At 53.3% G+C, this 24,410-nt stretch overlaps 1 protein-coding gene across 1 annotated transcript; it reads left to right on the forward strand.

Moving 5' to 3' along the window:
• The first annotated feature begins 1,338 nt into the window (after positions 1-1,338).
• Positions 1,339-23,897, forward strand: TFAP2E (transcription factor AP-2 epsilon). Its single transcript, XM_064731700.1, has 8 exons — positions 1,339-1,445; positions 1,554-2,000; positions 2,300-2,351; positions 15,157-15,375; positions 17,756-17,984; positions 18,180-18,298; positions 21,418-21,559; positions 23,301-23,897. Exons 1-8 carry the CDS (start codon positions 1,419-1,421, stop codon positions 23,587-23,589), a joined length of 1,524 nt encoding a protein of 507 aa, XP_064587770.1. The 5' UTR covers positions 1,339-1,418; the 3' UTR covers positions 23,590-23,897.
• The last annotated feature ends 513 nt before the right edge of the window (positions 23,898-24,410 follow it).

A 24,410-nucleotide genomic window follows, 5' to 3' on the forward strand; every position in this document is an offset into this window, starting at 1 on the left:
GGCAGGGTAATATTAAAAGAAATGAATAAAAATTCATTTAATGAGCATTGTTAATTAAACCTGGAAATCAAAGAGGTCTGAGTTGTGGGAATTCAGAGGAAAAATGAAAATGAAGGGAGCTGTAGCTCGGGGCGGGAAGAGTGGAATTAAATTAACTGCAGTGTGGGGCTGTGTTTGTTGATGTCGATCACACAGCGCGGCGTGCTACAGCTGGGGGTGAAGGGTTTGTGCTCTGCCCCACGTAAAACACGCGCTGCCGATGGAAGGTCCCGCCCTGCGGGTGGCGCGGGGACCCGTGGTGACACCGGCCCCGGGGAGCTGTGACCGCGTGTCCGGTGCCGCGAGTGTGTGCCGGGGTGCGAGCGGCCGAGGCTGTGCGTGTGCCCGTGGGGATGGGCATCGCCGCCCCGCCGTGATATCGGGGGGACGGGGGATGGCATTGGGGTCACTCTGCCCGGCTCGCCCCGCTGTGTCCGGTGCCCGGTGCCGCGCTCATGAACCCGGTGTTGCGGGCCCGCCTCGTCCTGCCCCGGAGGGAGGGCTCAAACAGAGAGTGAGGGAGGGACGGGGAGGCGGAGGGAGGGATGGAGGAGGGCGCAGAGGCAGGCGCGCTGCCCGTCGGTGCTCCCCGTTTTCCCCGGCTCTGTTGCACTCGCCGCCCGTCCTTCCGTCCGTCTCTCCGGGCAGGGAGCCAGAGCCGGAGCATCCCCAGACAATTCTCGCTGTCCCCAGTCCGGGATGCAGCTCCCCGCTCCCCGTCGGGGAAGGGGGTGAAGCGCCCCGGGAGGAGCCCCGAGCTCTCCCGGCAGCTCCGGCCCCGGGCCCCGCTCCCGCCGCGCTCCCGGGAGGTCGCGGCTGCCGCCGGGGCCCTCGCAGCGCTCCCGGAGGGCCCCGCAGCCGGCTCGGGCTAATAAAGTCAAACTGTACAGCATCGCCGTAGTCCCGCAGGCCGCCCGCACTCTCCCGACCCTCGGGGCTCGCTCGGGGCTCTCCGCGGCAGGACTCTCAGGCCCGGGGCAGGGGAGCCGGGGTGGCACCGGGGGGAGGGTGTGCTGTACCGGGGACAGGGGACCGGGGCCGCCCGACGGCGCGGGGGTAGCACCAGCCACGCTCCCGGGGGGCGGCGGGTGCCCCTCGCCCCCCGCCCCGGCCGCCTCTCGCCGCCGTCCCTCCGCGCCCGCTGTCGGGAGCCGTCGGGGCCCCGCGGGAGCGGGCGGCGCGTCCCCGTCCCCGCGCTCTGACGCGCGCTCCCGGGGCGGCGGGCGCGCCCCCGCCGCTATAACTGGCGTGCATGGAGTCGGGGCCGGCGCAGAGGAGCGGGCGGGCGATGGGAGACGCCGCTCCGGCGGGATAGAGGGGCGGAGACGGGGGCACCCCCGGGGCCCGGCCCGCCCGGGGCTTGCCGCGGGCCCGCACCGATGCTTGTGCACAGCTACCCGGGCATGGTGAGTGGGGGACGGGCACGCGTGGGGCGAGACGGGACGGGACGGGGGGTCGGGGGCTGGGGCCGGGGGTCCGTGCCCGCCTCACCGCCGCTGTTTTCGCCGCCGCAGGACCGAGCCGAGGGGCTGCCCGGGGCGCCGGCCGGGGCCCGCCTGCCGCAGCTGCCCTCGCTCAACCAGGCGCCCTATGGCTCGGCGCCGCCGCTCTGCCACACGCCCGCCGCCGACTTCCAGCCGCCCTACTTCCCCCCGCCGTACCCGCAGCCGCCGTTGCCGTACCCGCAGGGCCAGGAGCCCGCTTACCCTCACCTGGCGGACCCGTACGCGGCGCTCAGCCCCCTGCACCAGCACCAGCAGCCGGCCTGGCCCCCGCAGCGCGGCCGGCAGGACGAGCCGGGGCTGCTCTCGCAGACGCACCGCGCCCTGGGGCTCGACCCTCGCCGCGAGTACCCCGCCGTGCCCCGCCTGCTCCACGGGCTGCCCGACGGCGGCCACGGCCTCGCCGACGGCCCGCTGGGCCTCCACGGCCTCGGCCACCACGGCCTCGAGGATATCCAGGTACGGGGGGACGGCGGGAGCACCGGGAGGGTGCCCGGGGTGGGTGGGTTGCCCGGGGACGGGGCCAGATCTCCCTGTGCCTATGCGACCGGGGATTCTAGGCCGGGACAAGTCGTGCCCCATGGCGTCCGTACCCCCGGGCAAGCAGAAGCACCGGGCCGGGTATTCCCATTACTGGGGCTCGTTCGTGTTCGAATTCCCTCTGGCCGGGGGCAGCGGGGGGATCGGGCCGTACCCGCGCCGCGGGCAGCCGGTGCCCGGAGCCGGCTGACGGCTCTTCCTTCCCTCGGTGCTTTCAGGCCGTGGACGACGGCGGCATGAACCTGCTCGATCAGTCCGTGATCAAGAAAGGTAAGAAGAGCGCGGCTGCTCAGCGGAAAGCGGCACCGGACCGGGCCCCGCTCCTGCCCTCGGGGCTCCCCAGCGTCGGGTCCCCCCGTGGGGCTGCTCCCCGCCCGTCGGGACGGGTTCGCTGCTGTCCCCGGCGAGGCTAAAACGAAAGCGGCGGGTCCCGGCGGGCCAGAGCGCCCACCCGCCCCCGGCCCGCTGCTCTCCCTCGGGCGGTGCCGCGGCCGCCGCTCCCTCCCGGTACCGAAGGGCCCGGACGGGCGGACGCTGCTGTCGGGGAGCCCCGGGGCTCACCCCGCCGACGGCCGCGTACGGTTTGCGTGTAAAGCGCGGGGATGCCCCGGCGGCGCTCCCGGTGTTCCCGGTCCCGCCGTTTCCCGGTCGGAGCCCGGCGCCCGGTGGCGGCGGAGGCAGCGCGGGCCGCGAACCCTTCACACCATTCGGTGGGACTGGTACCGAGGGAAGGACGCGTTTAACGGAGACGAGAAGTGGCTCGGCTTTGGGGCCGGTGCTGCCTGTCCCGCATCCCGACCTCGGCAAAACCCGGGTCTGCAGAGACCCCCGTGAGCCGCTCCAGAACCGGGGCTTCGCTCCGGGACCGGAGGGGAGGAGCAGCCTTTTCCCCACCGGGACCAGCGGGGGGATCGGGGCTGCGGGCAGAGATCCCGCTCGACCCCCGAGATTTCCCGCGTCCGGTTCTGCCCCGCACTCTGATCTGTCCCCCACATCCCAAGGAACCGATGGGTAAATAGCCCAACTCCCTAAAATATTTCTGTGCTAAATTTTCCGCCGGGCCGTTGCGAGAGCGATGAGAGGAGCGTCCGGTGCGGGGCTCGGGGCCATCCCTACTATGGAATATCCAGCGCTGCTCTTGGCTTCTCCCCGCGATTTTTTACAGCAATATGTGCATGGGAAGGATGCGTTTAACCAGAACGGAACCGCAGCCACCGGGACGGTTCGGTAACGAGGGCCGGTGGGTGCAGCAGCCCCGCAGCCCCGGTGCTGGTCCGGGCCGTGGCCGATCCCCGGTAAATACATAAAAACCTCCCGATTGTGCGGTTCTTCCCCAGCTGCCGCCGGTGGTTTCGGGGGGAGCGGAATCCCCTTTCCCCAGAAAAGGCTGTCCTGGGAACACGCGGCTGCCAGCGGGACATTAATGACCCGCATTAATTGAGCTTTAATCAGAACGCTGGAGAGGCGTTTCATTAAATATTCGGGAGTGAGGAATGGTCGCAAGAAGCTGAGCAGGCACCGACCTTACCTCTGTGGCTTGGGCAGGGCAGGAGCGCCTCGGAACGCTCGGGAAATATCCCACAGTGGGAATGTTTGTCTGGAAGTTCGGTTGGAGTTATAATGGTTCAATGAGGTATTTCCCCTCCTTTTTCCAAAAGCGCCATTACTTAGAATTTTTTGTCTCCTATCAGGCGGATTGGTCGTTGTTTAGTGCCTGGTTTTTGCCCTTGCAAATTCTCTAGTTCTCTAGTCTTGGAAAGAAAAATTAAAAAAAAAAAAAAAAAGAAAAAAAGAAAGGAAAAATAAAATTAAAATATCTCTGGCTGAAGGCAGGAACAGTGCAAAAAGCTCTACCGCAGCCCCTGTGCTCACGGACACTTGTTCTTCCACGCCCGTTCTTGTTTGGCTATTTTAATTTCTTTTAATATTAATGCATCTTTTCCGTCCCTATTTTTGCCCTCTTTATTATTATTTTAATTTTTCCTATTTTTATTCCCGTGTTTGGAGCGCGAAGCTCCGATTTTGCTGGAGAAATCGATAAATCCAAAGCCAAGAGCGTGATTGTAGTGGGGAGCTGGGCAGCCCCGGTGGAAGCGGCGGGACGGAGCCACCGGGGCTCTGTCCCGGCACTGCTCCATCACCCTCCGCGCTATCAGGGATCGGGAGAACCGGGTCCGGAGTGCTCCTCTTCCCCTGCTCCTGGAAGCTTCCAAAAGGGCTAGTTCAGCTCTAAAGAAATCGGAAAAATTATGGAAGCTGCAGCCGGGAATCCCGGATCAAACCCCTCTGCCCTCCACACGGCCCGGGGAATGAATTCCTTTACATTCGGCTTTATTTAAATTTTTTTTAGAATGTATAAAACGTGGCTGTGTCAGCTTTGAGCTGTGTTCTGGAGCCCCAGCGAGGCCAGAGCCGAGCCCGGGCCCCCGCGGGTGAATGACACCCCAGGAAAAATAAAACTAAATTAAATTAAATCCATCTGAAGCAGCTCCCGGCGGGTCCCGGGCAGAAAGAGCCGGAGGGAGCGGCCGGGCAGCAGGGCTCGAGAACCCCCTCTCTGAAGGGAGCGAGGTTAAACCTAAATAGCGCAGTTTTGTCCTAAATCACACCGAGACCCCAAACACCGATTAATCCCGGGATTCCAGACGGAATGGCCGTCGGACAGAAACCTGATAGAAATCTTTGCGTGTGGAAACAGATTTATCTCGCCTAATTAGTTACCAGATACTATTGTCCTGGTTGAACAAAATATTCATCACCTGCCCTAAATCCCCAAACCTCCCTTTTAACTCCCACCCTTTTAGTCGCGTTCAGTGCCCGGTCGGACAGAGCCCGGAACGGGAGGGACGAGCCCGCAGCCCCGCGCTGTCCCCGCAGCCTGTCCCCTCCCGTATCCCGGTTTTTGGGGACATCCCTGTGACAGGCAGGTCTCTGCCGATGTCCCCTCGCCCGGCCGGGGAAGATGCTGCCTGGGAGCATCCCTGACCGCGTGTCTGTTTTCCCTCCTTTTCCTTCTCAAATAAACTTCCAGCCGTTAATATAATTCCAGGGATTTTGTGGGCATCTCGGAAACGCGGTGCTTTGCCACTTTTTCCCCTCCGAGTGTTTTCCCCAGCCCGCAGCGCTCCGATCCCTTGGCTGCAGGTAACTCTGAATGAAACAAGTGGAGAGGAAAAGCGGGGATTCACCCCAGAAATTGCTCGGGGACCATCCCGGGATCCCCATCCCGGGATCCTCACCCCGCATCCCTTCGGGGGCAGCCCAGGGAGGCAGATCCCGGCTGGAAACAGGAGTTCAAACACCCATTTCCCCCGCTGCCCTCGGGACTGGCTCTGGTTCGTTATGGCCGTGGTGATCCCCAGGGCTGGAGGCGCTGAGGGTGGTGAAGGGCACCGAGAAATCTCGGGTGAAGGGTCCGGTTTGGTTGTGGGGTGCGGTTTGTGAGCTGGGATTTCGCTTGGAGCACGGAGAGAAGTGATAGCTCTGAAAAACGGAGGATGAGTTTTTTCCCCTGTGCTGTCGTGACAAATGGGGTGATAGATTTCGTTTGGGAATTAAATGGATAAAATCTTGGATAGGGCAGCAGAGCATTTATGAATATCTTGTACCACCATTTGTTCATTCTCCCTTTTTTCCCAGCAGTATTTCAGAAATTGTTTCCTTTGCCTTTCTTTTGTTGTTGTTTTGTTTGTGGTCGAGTTACTATTATTATTATTATTATTATTATTATTATTATTATTATTATTACTTTCCCTTCCATGCATTTATATAAGACCAGGAAATATTAGACTGGGAAACATTAAAATTAGCTCTGAAAAAGTTTAGTTGGGGCTCTGGCTGCTCAGGAATTTTCTGTTCCACTCACCTGCTGCCCTGATGTTTAGTTGCCCAGATCAACTACCAAGGTCTGGCTGTGAGACCCCCCCAGACATAAAATTGGGGACTCAGCAAGTCCCAAGCTCCTGGTGCAGGGTGCGACCTTCTGGTTATGAAATCAAGCATTTAGGTCGTCGTGCTCAGTAGCAAAAAATCCCGCAGCTTGGTTGTAAAATAAGGAGGGGTTTTATTGCTTTCACATCCTTTTGGGATCAGCAGAAAGCTTCTGGGAGAGCCTTTTTATTGCAAAGAAAAATACAAATCTCTTTCCCTGGCACCTGGGGTGCAGGAGCAGCCCTGGCTCCTGCTGGAGGTGGGCAGGGGAGATCTGGGGCCCTGTGGCAGCAGGAGCAGGGTGAGCCACAGGGGCTGGTGCACCCGCTCGAGGGCACGAGTTTTGGCTGTGGCATTTTACAACCTGGAGTAGAGGCAGAGCAGGGTGTGACCAGCGTGGGCTCACACTGGCACCCAGGCACGCACAGCTCCATGCTGGGGCAGTGGGACTTGCTCCTGCCACTGTCCCTTGTGTTTGTGGACCTGCTCCTGCCACTGTCCCTTGTGTTTGTGGATCTGGTGCTGCCCCTGTCCCTCGTTTTTATGGATCTGGTCCTGCCGCCCTCCCTGATGTTTGTGACTTGCTCCAGTTTCCATCCAGTCGCTCCGAGGGGCAGTGCTAGTGTTTCTGCTCAGGAATGTGGACCTGTTTGGCGGGATACTGGACAGGCAGATGGAAAGCTGTGCCTCAGAGCCCACAGTCAGGAATATTGCAAGAAGTAGCTGTCACTACTAAGGAATGCAGCAGAGGAGGGAGATTAGGGCCGAGATCCTCAGATCCACTCGCCACCGCACGCGAGCTCCAGGTTTTGAACCTTCTCAGCTTCTTCTCAGGCTGGTGGGATTGAGGCACTGGCATGATGGCAACAGTGCCATTTCTCCTTTGTTTTGGTGCGAGGAGGAATCGAGCTGTAAGAAATGTAAGAAGCCAGATGTGGCAGGGGGGAAAAAAAAAAAACCTGAAAGAATGGTAGATTAGATAAACATCATTTCCTGTGACGAGCAAGGTAATAAATGAGGTCATGCTGTAAAACACCTGGGGCTGTGAAGACACAGCTTTTACAGGACTGTCCAGGGCCGTGGGTGGAGGTACTTGGCCTCCAGTCAGCTGCAGGGTGCTGGGCTCGCTGTGGAGCCCTCCCAGCTCTGTGCAGCCTCATTGCAGCAGCAGTTTGCCTGAGTAGGAAAAGGGGCTCACCCAGGACAAGCCGGGTCTTGACTGGAAGTTTTGCTGCCTTAGTGCTGCTCATGAATGCTTTAAAGTTTCGACAAGCCCTCGCACACACCGGGAGATAGAGCAGCGCTCCTCAGAACGCAGTCACACCTCCCGAGCCTGCCGCTTCTCCCTCGCGCGCTCGCCGTGCGCGGCAGGAACACCTACTAATCAAACAGGGAAACTTGAAAGAAAGTTTTCACTCTGAACTGCATCCAGATCACCATTCCTCCATTAAAATTATATTTTTAATGTCCTATAATTGCACCAGGATAAGCCCAGGTGTGTGTTCATGTGAGATAACACACGCGGGTACTGGTGAAGGCGCTGGGCTTTGTCTCAACCTCCCCAGTGCCTCCCAGGCATGTGTTATCTCCAAGTTTCATGTACCTTGTCATGACTTACTGTTTAATTAGATGTTTCTAAATGAATTTTTTTCTTTGTTTGAAATAAAGAGCAACTCTTAAAGGGTAGGTTCAGGAAAGCCAGCTTGGGTTGTGTTTTGGCGTGTGGCTTGAGCCAAAGCAGCAGCACCTCTGCTCTGGGAGAACCTCAGGTGGGGCTTCTCCATGGACAGCTCTGAGAGAGCAGCACAGATGTGTTGGGCTTGCTCTGGAACACCTTTCCCTTCATTTTTTGGGGGCTGTTAGGTGTTTTTGCAGTTTGGTGGCTGCTGTCACATCACTACCCCAGCTCCCACAGGGGCTACTTCATCCACAGGTGGAGTGGCAGCAGGACAGCCTTGGCCAGGTGACACCTGTGGTGATTGTCCCTGCAAAGGAAGTGATGCCAAGATCTCAATTTGTGTGACAGCACAGGTGCCTGCCTCACTGGGGTACATCAGACACACACCCAGGGCAGCACAGACACAGGCAAGACCCATAGGGACCCAGAAATGTCACTCCAGGCCAGGGTCACACTAAACCTGCAGCAGAGCAGAGAAAAACACAGACTATTCCTCCCAGTTTAATAATATTCCAAGATAGATGATCTCAGAAAAAAAATGTTTGCAATCTCTCTTAATTATTTGGAGCCTAAATGAGGTTCTCTGAAGTCCTAGACTAGAGCTCTAACCACTAAACCATCCCACCCTTTCCTGTGTGATCCAGGGAATTACTCACTCTTGCTGTCCTTCCATTTGTTTGTTTATTTTAATTCTTAATGGAGGAACTAATTAACAGATCTGGATGTGATGCTTGGAGCTTCTGCTGTGCTCAGCTCTCATCTCCTTGGCCTGTCCCCAACCCAGCTCTGCCTTCCCTTTGGTTGTGGTTTGGGGGGAAAGGGCAGAGAATGGACTGAGAAGGAATTGCTAGAAAAGAGCCCAAGGTGCCCATTACAATTAATCAACCCCAAAACACAGCATGGCAGGAGCTTGGGGCTTGGAGCAGGACGAGGGGAGCTGGGAGCAGGTTCACCTTCGTGGCTTAAAAATCCATCTCGGTGTCTGCGGTGCGTGCTTGGGATTCCAGCCGGGCTGAGTCTCCCCACCCTCTATCTCAGGCATTTATCTGGCATCAGTCACCAGAGTGCCGAGGCGCCAGCGAGAGAGGGACCGGGTCAGGCCCTGCTCCCTCTGGACTGGTCAGACAGGTCCCAGGTGGTGTCCCCAGGGCTCCCTGGGAGCCCCAGAGTGGCCACATGTGTGGGAGAAAGCAGAGCCACCATCCCAGGGATGGAGAGGTGCGAGCAGAGGATCTGACCGAGGGTGCTCCAGGAGGTTTCCATCTCAGTTAGCAAGAGATGGGGTGGCCATTGAAAACCATCATCAGAGGGTTTGTCTCAGCAATACACTGGTGTCAGCAACCCAGGGCACCTGAGCAAGGAAAAGGAAAAGCCTTTTTTTGCTGTGACAGAGGGTGAGCAGTGCCTGTCCCCAGAGCAATCCCTGGACAAGGCAGCAGCTCCGAGGAGCTGCTAAACCGAGAGATTCACGTTGCTGTGGTCAGACCCAGACTGAAACCCCGCCAGCTCGGCGGGCTGGCAGCGAGCTCAGTATGAAAGGAAGAATTTTTTCTATTATTATTCATGTCTGATCTTTGCTGGATGGTCTTTTGCCCTTCAACAACCTGAACAGATTTAACAAATTGACAGGAACGTGGCAGTGGCTTCCAAGGGATCGGCCACCGCTCGCAGCGATGTCACAGCTTTGTTCTTCCCTTTTAGTTTATGGAGATCCCAACCACACAAATTCAGGTGCATCTATAGGGAATACAGGGAAAATCTCCCCTGCATGTTATTGTGAAATGGATTAAACTGTTTAAACACATGAAGATCTCATAGATTGGGTACCAAAGTGTTTGTGCTGCTAAAGGAGTGAATTTGGGGTGGTTGATGCTGCAGGCTGAGTTATGGGGTGTGTGGGGCTGGGATCACTCACTGCAGCACAGCCAGGGGTGACATTGGATGGGGAACTTCCCTTGGTGTCAGCATGGAGCAGTGTGGGTTTCCAATTCCTCTGGATTAAATCCTCTGGCTCTCCAGCCTCCCGTTTCTAAACCTGCTTGGTTTGTGCTGTAAAACATGAATTCTATACAGGCAGAATTTGAACTGAATTTTAAATAATTATTCAGTAATTGAACTGAAATTGAAATGGTTAATTTTCTAGTGTAGGTATGGAAAGGCATAGCTGCAGATTCAGAAAAAGTAATTTAGAATCAAGGGGGAGGGAAATAATGTGAATTACCAGACTAAACTGACTTCTCCAATGAAGTCGCTGCATCGGGGCGGCTTCCAACCAACACTGCAGGAATATCTCCAAACAGTTTGTCACTCAAAAGCAGAACCCAAATAATTTTCATTCATTCCCTTTAAAGGTTCAGACACCTGAGTTTTATTATTTAGGGGGACATTTTAATCATTGATATTTGTGCCTTCCGGTGAAGTGTTTCTGCAGTTACTGCTCAGACTGTTACATCAGGGTTCCCCAGACAGCAAAATCCACTCCATGAAATGAAGCATGGAAAGGAAACATGTGGGAACTCACCACAAATTAATTGTGAGCAGTTCCCAAAAAACTGACAAACTGAACAGCAGCATATTTGAGGTTGAGTCATTCCTAAATGGTGAAGCAGAAAATGCATTTGCTGAATTATCAATTGCAAAGCACTTTCTAGTTCCCTTCCCAAGTCCTGCAGGAGCACAGGGGGCTGAGTAAATTTTAATATTATATCAGCTGGCCATTCCTATCAAAGCATGATGTACTCAGCAGGGACCATTCTTGACAAAGCCATTGTACCCATGGATTTGGGGGGGTCTGAACCTTCCTGCTCTGTAGATCCATCCCAAAGCTCCCCAGAAGACACCTGCACTAACACGTGGTTGGGACTTCACTGGGTCAAACAGAGGTGCAGAATGAAAAATGGAATTAATATCACATGGCAACTTCATATTTCTTTCCCAACCTGATGAATGGATTTGCATGGGAAGCAAAATGTTAAATATGGGAGTTTTGCATAGGCATGGGACCTCTCCTGATCAGCTTTCTCATGGGAATAGATTGAGGCTGTATTCCTGCTCTCCTCTGAGGGTCCGAGATTCATTTCCCTATCAGAGCTCAGCGATCTCAAAAACCCACAGATAAAACCAAGATTCTTTCCATCCTTCCATTTGAAAAGGCCGATGCTGGCGGTTCCTAGAGAGGCTCTTTGACAGGGAGACTTGGTTCAGGTTGTGCGTTCGAGATAAAGAGAATACCTGTATAATCCCCTCTGGGGAGAGAGGATAATTACAGAGTGTGCGTTTGAAATACAGCTGATGGCTCTGACCTCCTTCCCTGGACCATCAATAAATACCTCTCTGCTGAAACACCGGGAAATTGGTGCAGCTGAACTCTGCAGCACCTCCTCCCTGAAAAAGGGCTTTTAGAGGGATGGCAGGACCAGCTTTCCCCAGATATTTTTTTATATATCTATCTCCATCTTATAATTTACATCAGAGCCCTCCCTGGTGAGGGACGGGGGGCTCAGGGGCTTTGGTGGGGGGCTGCAGACAGAGCTGCTGTGCCTGAAGATGAGCGATTGCTTTGTCCCAGGTTGTCTCCTAAGGCGATTCACTGCTACCTCTTTAAAATGCAGCCTCCACCGTAGCACACTCCCACTTTTAAAGGGATGTCGCAATAAAAGCTCCGACATTCAGGGATTCCACCTGACCGAGGAAGAGAATTTACCTGCCGTGGATTTGGAGAGAGAAGAAAACAGACTCGTAAGACGGGCAGCGATTTGCATGTTCCCTCCGGACCTGCTTTTCCCCTTACAGCACCCCGAGCTCCAGCTGGAAATGGAACAGAACAAATAACAACACCACGATAAGCAACTCAATTCCCAAGTACCACAATTTTTCCTGCTTACAGATAATTTTGCGAGCAAGCAGCACATTTCTCCTATGGAAGAGGAGTCTGTACTTCATATTTTTCTCTTTTTGTAGGCAAAGTTTCTTTTCCCTTAAACCCAAAAATCGATGTTTTGCTTCCAGCCCTGAGCACGGACACCGGCTCCTGCAGCTCCCCGCACCGAAGACTGAGCCGGGCTGCAGCTGCACCTTTTTCACCGAATATTTACATTTCAAAGTGCCCATTTCCAGGAATCACAATGGTAATTTCACCCACAGACTTTGGTGAACAAATATGAGGAAGGAGAAGGAATGCAGGAGCTGAGGGATGGAGCATCCTCAGCCCGGAGCGTGCGGAACAGGGAGGATGAGGAAGAGGAGGAGGATCGGTTCGTGCTGGATTTCACTGTGCAAAAGCAGGAAATTCCCCAAGGTTTTCTAGGTAAAAACATTTGAAGAATGGGTTTGTTTTGCTCCTTTTTTTAACCTCTTAAACTTAAAAGCTAAAGGATCTGCAAGCCAGAAGTGGCAGAAACTTTGTGCTTTCTGTTGGGACACTTGAAAGGAATGAGGCTCCTTATTCCATTCTCTGGATTCACAGCTGAGCAATCCACTCAGCCGTGGTTTTATCTTTCTCCCGGCTGTCTCCTGAAAACCCCTCAGGGATTCAAAGCTGTGACATCCCATCCCATGGGCTGCAGCATCGCTGGAGGTGCGGGACTCCTGTTCCTCACGGAATTGCCTTTCCATTGCCTGTTGCTACTTTCTCAAAACCCTCTAATTTTATGGATCCCAGCACCTGTCTGCTCCAAGGGGCATCATCACATCCCGTGCTCAGGGGCTGGACCAGCTCCTCCTGGTGCATTCAACACCCAAGGCCTTCTCACCAGGAGAAATCTCCCACCAGAGATTACTTGGGAAGTTTTAATTGGGTACCATAACATCCCTCCCAGGTAGACATTATTATATTATTATCTGCAATTTGTTGCTGGAGACAGTCAAGCCCAGACTGGGATGGTGACTTGTCCTGTGTCATAACACAATTTCATTCTGGCTGTGCCAGATACAAAGAGATAACCCCAGGCAGGCAGGGTGTTCTGCAGCTCAGGGAAGCCAAGGGATGAAATCCTTGGTGTTTTTGGACACCAGGGCTTGTTTGAAATCACTCTCTGCATCAGGGTTTTTTGGGCCACAGCAAATGCAGTTGTGGGGGTTCATTATCTGACAGTTACACCAGGGGATGTTTTAAAGACAAACCAGAGTTTGACTGAACACAAAAGGCTCCTCTGATGGGAGATCACAAACCTTGAGGTTCACAGGGAGGATGGAGTCGTGGGTACCTGCTCCAAGCGACTCTCTGGGAGTTTCTGTCTCTCCAGTGCTGCTCACACACACCTGGAATAGAACAGATTGCAAATAGCACCTGCCCTGTGAGGTTCAGGGCTGCAGTGAGAGGCTGAGTGTGATGGAAAAGCTCCCTGTGAGGTGTACAGAAGAAATGAGGATCATTTCCCTCCCGAAACTCAGCAAGATTCTGCTGTGTGCCCGCTTCTGCCATGCTGCCCTTCTCCAAATCACCACAGCACCAGGAGCCAAGATGATGGAGTGACAAACAGCTCAATTTCACATCTTCCTACAGAAAATCCAGAGCTCTGAAAACAGAGGCTGTGTGTAACCAGCCTGCAGCACAGCACTTCCCAACACTTGGGCAACAGCTGAACTGGATTGCTTAGAAAGGCATTGCCACAGACTGGAATGGCACACACACACATCATGCCCACGTTCCTGAGCTCTGGTAAATCATTTAACTTGCTCTGTGCCTCAATTTTCAGGAGCTGCCTTGAGTCAGGAGTGATTTAATGGCTTTGTGGCTGGTGCTGTACCAGCCCTGCACTGAGGATCAGCAGTGTGTGAAGCCCTTTGAGGTCTGCCAGCATAACCTTATTCCAAAATCTGTTTTCCCTTTCAGATCTGACCCCTCTGACCTGTGTCAGTGCTTACCTGTGTCCAGCCCACCTGCAGCATCCCCAGGGCAGGTCCAAATGTGTCACAGGGACTTCAGTTTTTGAAATCTGCAGCCAAGCTCACCTGAATTTGCTGATTTAGAAGTAGCAGGATTAATCTGAATAAAAAGCACTTCCATGGGAAAAACCCTCTCAGAAATGCCAGGCAGTTTAAGAAAAGGAGGAGGACAGAGTGAAACAATCAACAATCAAGAAATAATAATTGATAAATAATAAGAACAGATAACAAAGAGGACCTTGTATTCCCCAGGAATGCTCTGAGCAGTTTTTAAAAGTCTGAGATCTCCTTCTTCCCCTTTCTTTGGCTGAATCAACCCAAACTCCCACTTGTGCCCAGCCATTTGTAGCTTCCTGGGGTGGGCTGGGGTGACCCAGGGGTGCCCCAGGGATGCCCCATCCTGCTCACCAGGCAGGGCTGGCGCTGTGGTTGTTTGGGCAGCAGCATCCAACCCTTCCTCATCAGCCTTTGTAGTGTGTTAGCGTGTCATGGTGTGCAAATGCATCTCTGGGATGTATTTCTGTGTTTCCATGGGCAGGAGTGGGGCCCGACCCTGCCCAAGCTGCTGCCAGGGGAACGAGGGAGGGAGAGCCGGGTCACTGTGGGAAAGGTGATGCCAAAAACGGGTGTCTGCTGTGGCTGATCCATAGGAGGGATGTGTGTGCAGTGACACGATGTGACAGATGTGACATTTCCGTCCCACACGGGCGGCTCTCAGGTCCTTGCTGTGCCCGGCTGCTCCTTTGCTCAGGCACCGCAATTCCCGCTCACATCGGGGCTGTTCAGTGCCTCAACCCCACCGTGCAGACCCTGTCTCTGCCCCAAGGGTCTCTGCTCTGTGCCCCAAGGGTCTCTGATCTGCCCCAAGGGTCTCTGCTTTGCCCCAAGGTTTTCTGCTCTGCCCTGAGGGGTCTCTCCTCTGCCCTGAAGTGTCTCTGCTCTGTGCCAAAGGGTCTCCCCTGCGCCCCAAGGGTCTCTGCTCTGCCCTGAAGGGTCTCCCCTGTGCCCCAAGGGTCTCTGCTCTGCCCTGAAGTGTCTCTGCTGTGTCCCGAGGGGTCTCTGCTGTGCCCCAAGGGTCTCTGCTCTGCTCCGATCACCTGCTGCTTGCGGGAGCAGGAAAGCAGCAGCTGAAGATCGAGGGGGACTTTTGGTTTACTCAGATGACAAGAGACAATTTTGGTCTCTCCTGTGTCCCTAGGGGGTCTCTGCTCTGTGCCACCCCAGGGGTCTCTCCTGTGCCCTGAGGGTCTCTGCTCTGCGCCAGGGGTCTCTCCTGTGCCCCGAAGGTCTCTGCTCTGCCCTGAGGGGTCTCTGCTGTGCTATGAAGGTTCTCTCCTCTGTCCCCAATGGTCTCTGCTTTGCCCCAAGGATCTCTGCTCTGCCCAGGGGTCTCTGCTCTGTGCCAGGGGTCTCTGCTTTGCCCCGAGGGGTCTCTCCTGTGCCCCAAGGGTCTCTGCTCTGCCCCGGAGCCGGGCTGAGCCCTGGCAGGCGGCCGTGGGAGCAGCCCGGGGCTCAGGGGGTCGATGCCGGGGCGCGGGGCTGCCGGCCCGCACCTCTCTCATGCTTCCTTCTTGTCTGCAGGCTGGCTCAGGTGCTCCGATCACCTGCTGCTTGCGGGAGCGGGAAAGCAGCAGCTGAAGATCGAGGGGGACTTTTGGTTTACTCAGATGACAAGAGACAATTTTGGTTCCCCAAAAGCCAAGGAAACAAAGCTGTCAGGCTTTAATGGTAGCTTGTCTCCCTCCTGCAGCATGTTTATGGGCAAACAAGCTGCAGATCAGACCAGGCAAACAGCAGCAGGTGAGGCTCAATAACAATAACTCGTGATTAATGGCGAATGTGGCTTTGTTTATTCTTGTTGTATTGAGGCAATGCTGTCTAATGGCTGAAGCACTGCTGCAGGACTCCAGGGCCCGGCTCCCAGCACTGCTGCCTGCTCCATGCCTCCCTCACGTCCCCCGTGAGGGCACAAGCTCTACATGACACAGCCACCCTGTCCCACACCTGCACAGCCCAAAGTGACGGGGATGTGGCCTTGGCTGAGGCTTTGAGGCAGAAGAGCAGTGCCAAAACCCACGCTCAGTGCTGGTGCCTGCCTGGTTTGCTCGTGGCACGGAGCTGGGCTGAGCCAGCTGTGCTGGGCTTCGCCCTCCACAGCAGTCAGCTCCAGGGCACAGCTTTCCAGGGCTTTGTTTCTGACAGTGGCATCATTCCTAAAGCCTCCAGTACGTGTTTCCCGAGTGTTGTGTGTCTCCATGCTGCGCATCAACATCACCTGTGCCTCCCTGTCGCTGCCTTGCAAACCCAGAGCTGTGTCCCACCCTTCTCCGTAGGCTCTGATGTTAAATCACACTGGTTCCAGCTGGGTTTGCCTCCTCCCCATGGATGTGTGGTGAGGCACGAGCCCTCTCCCTGTCCCTGCATGGCTCTGCTGACCCCTGGGTGTGTGCAGATCCCTGGCCACGCATGCAGCTTGAGTGCAGCCATGGCATGAACACAGGCATGCACGGATGTACCCAAATATAATCCAGGTTACAGAGTGGATCAGTCACACACAGCTCTTCACAGCACTCTACAAGCAACACCTGCTCCCCAGGGGAGTCTGGTTTGGGGGTGGCCCTTTCTGCAGCAGAACCCCATCACTGAGACCCTGCAGGGCCTCACAGCTCAGCAGCACTGCACGGATATTTGCAAACCACGCTCTGACTTTTGATTTTAAGGGATTCCCTAGAGACTAACCTAACCTGTTCTGGGACTGCGGAGGAAAGCTTTGAAGTTGCTCCTTCCTGGAAATAGTTCTGGTTTCCTACATCTCAGGGGGATGTTCCTGTGTTTGTTCTGCCCCAGACCAGCCTCAGTCCAGGCAAACACTGACGCAGCTGCCAGCTCCAGCAGGGCACTGGTGCATCTCGCTGTTTGCTCCCTGACTTTGTGCAAGTTTTGTGCTGGGAGGAAACTCCATGTCCTTCAGCTCCTTTCCATTCATCCCTTAGCCTTAAAACATGAGTCATTTTTATGGAGCATGTGCTGATTTTTATTGCCATGCTAGCGAGTGGTTGAGCTGGATTTACAATATGCCAATTGTAAGCGCCCCCTCATAGGTCCATGAACCCTCCCTGGTTAATCCTGGGGCTGCTGTTTCATTTTGGCCATATGTATTTCCTTTATAAACCATGGCAGTCACTGCTGCATTGCTTGCAGGAACCATCTGACTGTGGAACAGTCATTCCTGAGGAAGCACAAAGAATGCCAGGGCTGAAATGATCTTTGATTCTTTCAAAACCTGCTTTTTTTCCCCCGAGTTAAATTGGTTATTAATTTCAGAGCATAAATCCAAAGAGATTTGGCACAAGTTTCACCCACAGTTTTAACTTACAAACCTTTATTGTATCTAGGAATGTTTCTTATGGGAAGACAAATGGGAAAACCGAGCCCCTTTGCCCTGGTGTGATGCCATGGGCCCAACAAGATGCTGCAGTTACCAGTGCCTGCCTAACCTTGTGCTAATTGACTTTTGCCCATTAAGCAAAGGGAAGTTTGCGCTGGATTAATTGGGTTTGATCTTCTCAAGCTTCCTTTAAGCCTGGGATGATGAAAGTTTAGGGCTGTGTCTATTTGTGGGGTTAATCCCAGAGCTGAAGGCAGAGAAACTCTTTCCCCTGGTTCCTGTGGGCACATAATGGAAGCAGAGCTCTTGGCCAGCCCAGCAGCTCCTGGGCTTGGGGCAGGGGATGGAGGTGGCTGATCCTGCCTGGTGGGTGCTGGCACAGAGCTGGGCTGCAGCTGCAGAGGTTTGGCATCCTGGCTATGGGACCAGCCGCATTTTGCCTGGCCACCCACCTCCATGGAGCACCCAGAGGGGACAGGGAGGGCAGCTGGCCACAGGTCCAGCCAGAAACACTATGGACAATGCTCAGGAGACCAGCCCAAACCTCGGCTTTAATTACAGCTGGGCTGGGAGGTGTGGGAATGCAGGGCAGCATCCAGGCTTCTTCCTTTCCTTCAACCTTTATTTAGTTTAGTTTCATCACCCCACCTCGCTTCTCTCATTGAGGAAAACAAGGAGCTAATGAGACATCCCAGCAGCAGTGCTGCTGTCTGGGAGGGGCTGCAGAGCTGCCTGGAGTGTTCAGGTTTCTCAGCCATGGTCTCCTCTTCTCTCCCTGTCCCTTGTCTCCAGTGCCCATCCCCTCCAAGGCCAACGGCGCCACCATCCCCGCGCTGTCCATGGGCAAGGACGGCCTCATCGGAGGCGTCACCAACCCCAACGAGGTTTTCTGCTCCGTGCCCGGCCGCCTGTCCCTGCTGAGCTCCACCTCCAAGTACAAGGTGACGGTCGGGGAGGTGCAGAGGAGGCTCTCGCCCCCCGAGTGTCTCAACGCCTCTCTCCTCGGCGGGGTCCTCCGCAGGTAAGGTCTGTGTTCAGCACCAGCTCTTGCCTCAGATAAAGAGACGAGAAGTTCTGGTGTGTGGCACATCAAGGAATAGTATTTTTATCGCTTTTTTTTCTTTCTTTTCAAACCTCAAAGCTTAAATTAGGATTATGGTTGTTTTAATATGAATTATGTGGAAATTTATTTTCCCTCTTGGTTTTCTCTTTCCAGAGCCAAATCAAAAAATGGAGGTCGGTGTTTAAGGGAAAGGTTAGAGAAAATTGGATTAAATCTACCTGCTGGAAGGCGCAAGGCTGCCAACGTCACCCTGCTCACATCCCTCGTGGAAGGTAAGAGTCCCTCCATGGAGGGTAGAGTGCCAAAACTTCCATCCTCCTAATTTCCAGCCTTCCACAAACCAGAACTCATAAATTATGATCACCACTGAATGAGCATTGCAATGTCCCTGTGCAAATCTCCACACTGATTCAAGACTGTGGCCTTTTAAATGAGCAGACTCTTGGGAAGGCAGCGGGCAGAACACGAATGAAACCAAGACAGCAAATTTCCCAGAAGATGTCCAAGCACATTTGCCCTGCCTGTGGTAGGAGGTTGGAACTGCATGATCTTTAAGGTCTCTTCCAACCCAAACCATTCTAGAGGTTTATGTTTCCATGTCTTTTTTCCAAAACTCAGCTATTTCTGTTGGATCAGGTGTGGCCCATGGAAAAGGGCTCCTCATGGGTGCCAAGCAGGACTGAGAGCATCCTTCTGGCTTGAACTCAGAGCATCCCTCATGTCTTTGAGCTCTTTTTAACAGTTGGATCACAGAGTCTAAACACAAAAAAAGCTGAATAAAGCTGCCCAGAATTTCCCAGCTGCCCTGCAGCCCCATGTGCCCACCTAAGGCACAGTTCAGGTGCTTCCAACCATGCCCAAGCTCAGGTCCGGGTCATGTCACCTGTAAAGAAGAAAATGCCCCACATCCAAGTCCTTCCCTGCTCCAGGAAATGAGTGAGACACCAAGGAGATGTCCAACTGCTCTGAGGTTTTGCAGGTGGAGCTCAGGTGTGGAGCAGCCACCCTCAGAGCCATGGAAAAGGTGCCCAGACGTGTGAGGTGCCCCTGCCTGACTCGGTCATTTCCTCCCCTCCTACTCCTCTCCACCATGGAAATGATGATGCTGCCTCTGAGAAAAGCACACGGGGATGCAAACAAATGGAATGACAGCTCTGCCTCCTTCTGAGCTCAGGAATCCATTGTGTCCCTGCCCAGCTGCCTTGGGATCCTGAATAGAAAATCATCCCCATTGTCGCCAGCAAATTAAATGACCCGCTTCATTAGGCCGAGGTTGTTACCCAGGGCAGTTGGTTGTGCTGAGTGAAAGGCTGATTTCCATGAAAAGAAAAGAAAGAAAAGAATGAAGGAAAGAAAGGAAGGAAGAAATATACAGTTTGATTTCAAGTGGCTGCTGATGTTTTGGTTCCTGCTTCCCAGCTCGTAGTAAATAGGAGTGGTGCTGTGTGTGTTTGATGGATATAATTTCCTCCTGCTTGTAAGCACGATGGAACCAGGGGATGTTTCACCCAGAGGAAGGTGCTGCTGCACTGCCATCACCCAGCACACACAAACTGGTTTGCTCCCCTCTGCCCCAAACACACTTTTTCCTGAATATTTGCTGTCTTGGCTTAATTTGTTTTCTCCCCTCTGCCTTCCTGAGGTCTAATTATTTAAAAGAGTCAATATGGATGGGGTCTTGAGTGCTAATGAATTTTTTTTTCTTACACTGACCCACTCATAGAGGTGGGGAGGATATTCCTGGAGAACCCAGGGAGCACCAGGTAGAAACAGCTCCCTTGGGAGTCCTCACCAGGTACACCAAGCACTCGACCTCTCTTGGGCAAGTGCTCCATGAGAGCACCTCCAGCCTGGACCCAGAGGAGCAGCAGGGCTCTATTTCCATTCCAGAAATGTCCCTAAGCTCTTGGGAGGAGGTTTGCCCTCAGCCAGGCTCTTGCTGCCCACCATGGCCCTCTGTGCACTCTCCTGCAGCCTCTCCTCCTCAAGATCTGGCTCAATGTGTCTTTAACACTAAAGCCAGAGTGTCCGGTTCCCCCTGGCACCTCTCTAATCCAGCATCCAAACTGCCTTTAAAGAACATTAAAATGTGCAGCCACTCACACACTCATGGAAGAAATAAATCCTGGCTCTGCCATGAGGTCACTCAGCTCTATTTTATTATCCCAGTATCAGTTTTTCAGCAGTTATTCCTTTCTGACTGTTTCTTTTACACACTGCAATTATGATTCTTTGGGTTTACCTTATTTGCTCTTTCTCTGGAGGAGGAGATGAAGTGGAAAGTGCTGTTGTTATGTGGGAAGCAGAGACACTTCCCTGTATCAGGGCTCCACAGGCTGGGATCTGGGTTAATGCTTTAGGATGGATGGCCTAATACATGTGAGCAGCAGGGGGGCAAGGCAAATTAGCTCTGCCTGCCCGAGCGGGATTTCGGGTGTTGGGCATGATCAATGGCCATCAGCTCTGATTATTTCCACGGGGACGCCTGGAGATGGATCAATGCCATCAATGGGTGGGCATTTCCACGGGGTGATGGATACGCTGCCTGCACGTCCTGCCCGAGGGCCCTGTGGGGGATGCAACCCCCTTCCCCCTGCCCCTTCCTCTTCTTCTTCCTCTTCTTCCTCCTCCTCCTTCCTCCTTTCCCTTCCTCCTGCCCTTCTTCCTGCCCTTTCCTCCTGCTCCTTCCTCCTTTCCCTTCCTCCTTTCCCTTCCTTCTTTCCCTTCCTCCTCCTCCTTCCTCCTGCCCCTTCCTCCTTTCCCTTCCTCCTGCCCCTTCCTCCTTTCCCTTCCTCCTGCTCCTTCCTCCTTTCCCTTCCTCCTGCCCCTTTCTCCTTTCCCTTCCTCCTGCCCTGCTGAGGTCACTCTGTGACCCTCCACTTTCCCTTTCAATCTCTTCTCAATTTGGGGAAGCCAAGCAGGAAATTTGGGAAGAAGTAGGGAATTTGGGTGGAAGCAGGGAAAGATGCAGCAGGGGATGTTCCCAAGTAAGAAATACCTCTGCTGTTCTTCCTTTTGCAGCAGGTGCCCAGAGTCACTCCTCACCCTGCTCCAAGGCCAGCACTGTCCTGATGCTCTTATAAAACATAGTAAAGGAAGGACCCAGCTGCTGTTTAGAGCTGGCACTGGCTTATCTGGCCCAAGCAGACTAATTTACAGATGAGAATAAGAAACTCAGTGGTGTTTCTGCAGCAAGAGATGAAGTTGGGGAGAGCTCTTGGGTGGCCACTGAGACAGGGAAGGGCGCCAGTCCCACCAGAACTGAGCCCCAACGGTTCTGAAGCTATACAGGAGTTCCCAGTTCCCATCTCCCAGTTTCCAATTCCCAGTTCCCAGTTCCCAGTCCCACTGGTGCTGGCACAGTGCTGATGTCCCTCTGTCCTGCTCTCAGGTGAGGCCATTCACCTGGCCCGGGATTTTGGCTACGTCTGCGAAACCGAGTTCCCGGCCAAGGCAGCAGCAGAGTACCTGTGCCGGCAGCACTCCGACCCCACGGAGCTCCACACCAGGAAAAACATGCTGCTGGCCACCAAGTGAGTACAGAGGGCAGGGAGCCACTGGGGCACTGGGGATCTGCAGCCTGGCAGGGCAGAATGAGCCCCCAAACTTTGCTTTTCTGTGGGGAATATCGTCGGCAAGGGGGCTGTGTACAAATCGTGAACGGGACGGGACTGATGGGAACATGCCTTGAGCTGTTTGATTTTCCAGCATCAGTCTCATTCCATGGTTATGACAATGGGAAGATGCCACCAGCTCACATCCCAGGCAGCAGATAAAGAACTTAATGTTACAACTCACTTTATAGGTTTCTTGACCTATCACACAAAGCGCAAGCGCATTGACAGTAGTTCTATCCAACCACTTTAAGCACACCTACCTTTGGTTAAAACAATGCTTGCTTTTTCAAATAAAATACCTATTCATAAGCCATAAAACAGAACGCACAGAGCTCCATTATGAAGCTTCAACCTTCCTAATATCTCACTAGATAAACTTTTCTGTAGCTTTGAGAGTTATCCTAGACAAGCGTCAATACACAGGCCATCGTTCTATTTGTCCTTGCTTTTCTACAGTTTAAATAATTTTTCTGCCGACCTATCTCATGGCTGCTGCTTAGCTCTAATCACAGTTCTACTGTATCTGAGACTTGCCTCTTGCAGCTTTCCCAAAACCCTCTGATTTTGTGGATTCCCACAGGGAAGAGATGGGCTCAGCATTAGAACCCAAACTTTGCTCTTCTGTGGGGAAGGAAGGTGTCCAGCAAGGGGGACAGCCTACATGGATTTGAGGGTTTGTTCTTGCACAGGAGAGGGTAACCCAGCCCTGGAGAGCATTTTGATACTGCCTCATGTGCCCTTTCCAAGCTGTGGCTCCAGTTCTGCATTCAGTGGCTTTCCCCAGGTTGGAACCAAAAACTCCCAGTGGGAAGGTGGATGTTGAGGCAGAGAACAGGAAAAGAAACCCAAAATGCACCCAGAGAAATTGTGAATGTCTCTGAAAGCATTTAATGCTAGTGTTAAAAACGCCAATCACTTGTTTTTAAAACTTTCCAAGTTTAATAATAGTAAAATGACTATAAAAATAGTAATACAATTAGAGTAATAATAATTTGGACAAATTGAATTAGGACAATATAAGACAACAAATACAAAGAGTTACGGACGTCCAGGTACCTTTTCTGGGCAGCATAAACCCGAAAAAGGACCCATGTTAACAAAGGATTAACCCTTAAAAGCAACGGCCTGTTGCATATTCCTACACTTCATACATGATGCATAAATTCCATTCAAACACAGGATTCTGTCTGGTCAGTGCCAGCTTCTTCCTCTGAATCCTGACAGCACCTTTGAGGAAGGAAAAAGTTTGTTTCTTCTGATAATGGAGCAATAAATTCTTTTTTTCTGAAAGATTCAGGTGTCCTGTGGCTGACATCTCACTGCCAGTCCTTTCTTTAAAAAAGTACCCTACACAGCATCGTTTCTATTTTAACAATTTTTATAACCTAAAACTATATTTAACACAGCACTTCAGAGAATTAATACAGCATCACTTCCTAACACAACACATATAATATGCATTTTAATATTTGTGAAAAGGCAGTCATAAAGTACATGCATTTTTCACACTCGGCTGGATGAAGTTCTGAGCAGCCTGGTGCCCACACCAGGATGGATGATCTTTCAGGTCCCTTCCAACCCAAACTGTTCTGTGATCCCATGGCCGTGTCCTGCAGCTCTCCACGTGCATCTCAGTGACCAAACCTCTCTTTTTCAGGCAAATTTGCAAGGAGTTTGCAGACCTGATCGCCCAGGATCGCTCTCCGCTGGGGAACAGCCGCCCCTCGCTGATCCTGGAGCCGGGCGTGCAGAGCTGCCTGACCCATTTCAGCCTCATCACCCACGGCTTCGGGGGCCCGGCCATCTGTGCCGCCCTCACCGCCTTCCAGAACTACCTGGTGGAGTCCCTCAAGGGGCTGGATAAAATATTCCTCAACAGCACGGGCAACGGGCACACGGCCGGGGACTCCAAAGCGTCAGACAAAGAGGTGAAGCATCGGAAATAACGAAATTACAGCGCTGCCTCCCCCCCGTTGGAGCTTCCCCCTGGCTCCATGGGGAAAAAGGTGACCCACAGCACTGTTTTCTGAACTGCTGAGTTTGGATGATATAAAGCAAACAAAGAACAGACAGGAAAAAAAGGAAGATTTAAAGGATTTGAGAAGAAAACAGTGCTAATGAACGTAGTGAGGTTGAGAGAAGCCAGGCTGATGGCTTTGGGGTTTTGCCTTTTTTTTTGTTTTGTAACGTGGATGCAGGAAGACAAGTCATGTGCAATTTGATTTTATTTTGCTTTTTATAAAAAAAAAACAAAACATAGTGAAATCCTGGAATTTGTTCCAAGTGAAAAACTGAGAGGAAAGAACAAAAAGCCTCATCAGTGCAAGACCCAGAGCAGGAGCAGCCCTGGCTCTACCTGGATTTATCCACTGGTTTTGAGGCTGGAACCTTCCCATTTCCCCACAGCCCAGCCCCGATGCCAGGCCAAGGAACACTGCTGGCAGAACTGCTGTGGATTTAAAGCAGGTCCAGGCTTTGTTTACAGCTTCAAACTGAGACTCACTGTGGATTTTCCTGTGGGCTGAGGAGCCCCAAAGCCACGGCACGAGGGAGGAACAACCGCACAGCCAACGGGTCCCAGGGCAGATCAAGGGGAGTGCCCCTGACTGGTGCCCTCCTGGCTGGGGATAAGGCAGGTGAAGTTAAACCCAGGACTAAATAAAACTCCACAACCCACAGATAACAGCACACAAGTTTCTAAATTTAGTAATAATAATAATAATAATAAATAAAGCACAAGGAGCAGAACTTGAACCAGGCCAAACGG

Source organism: Zonotrichia leucophrys, chromosome 23 (genome assembly GCF_028769735.1).
Source record: "Zonotrichia leucophrys gambelii isolate GWCS_2022_RI chromosome 23, RI_Zleu_2.0, whole genome shotgun sequence".
In the NCBI taxonomy this organism is placed as follows: Eukaryota; Metazoa; Chordata; class Aves; order Passeriformes; family Passerellidae; genus Zonotrichia; species Zonotrichia leucophrys.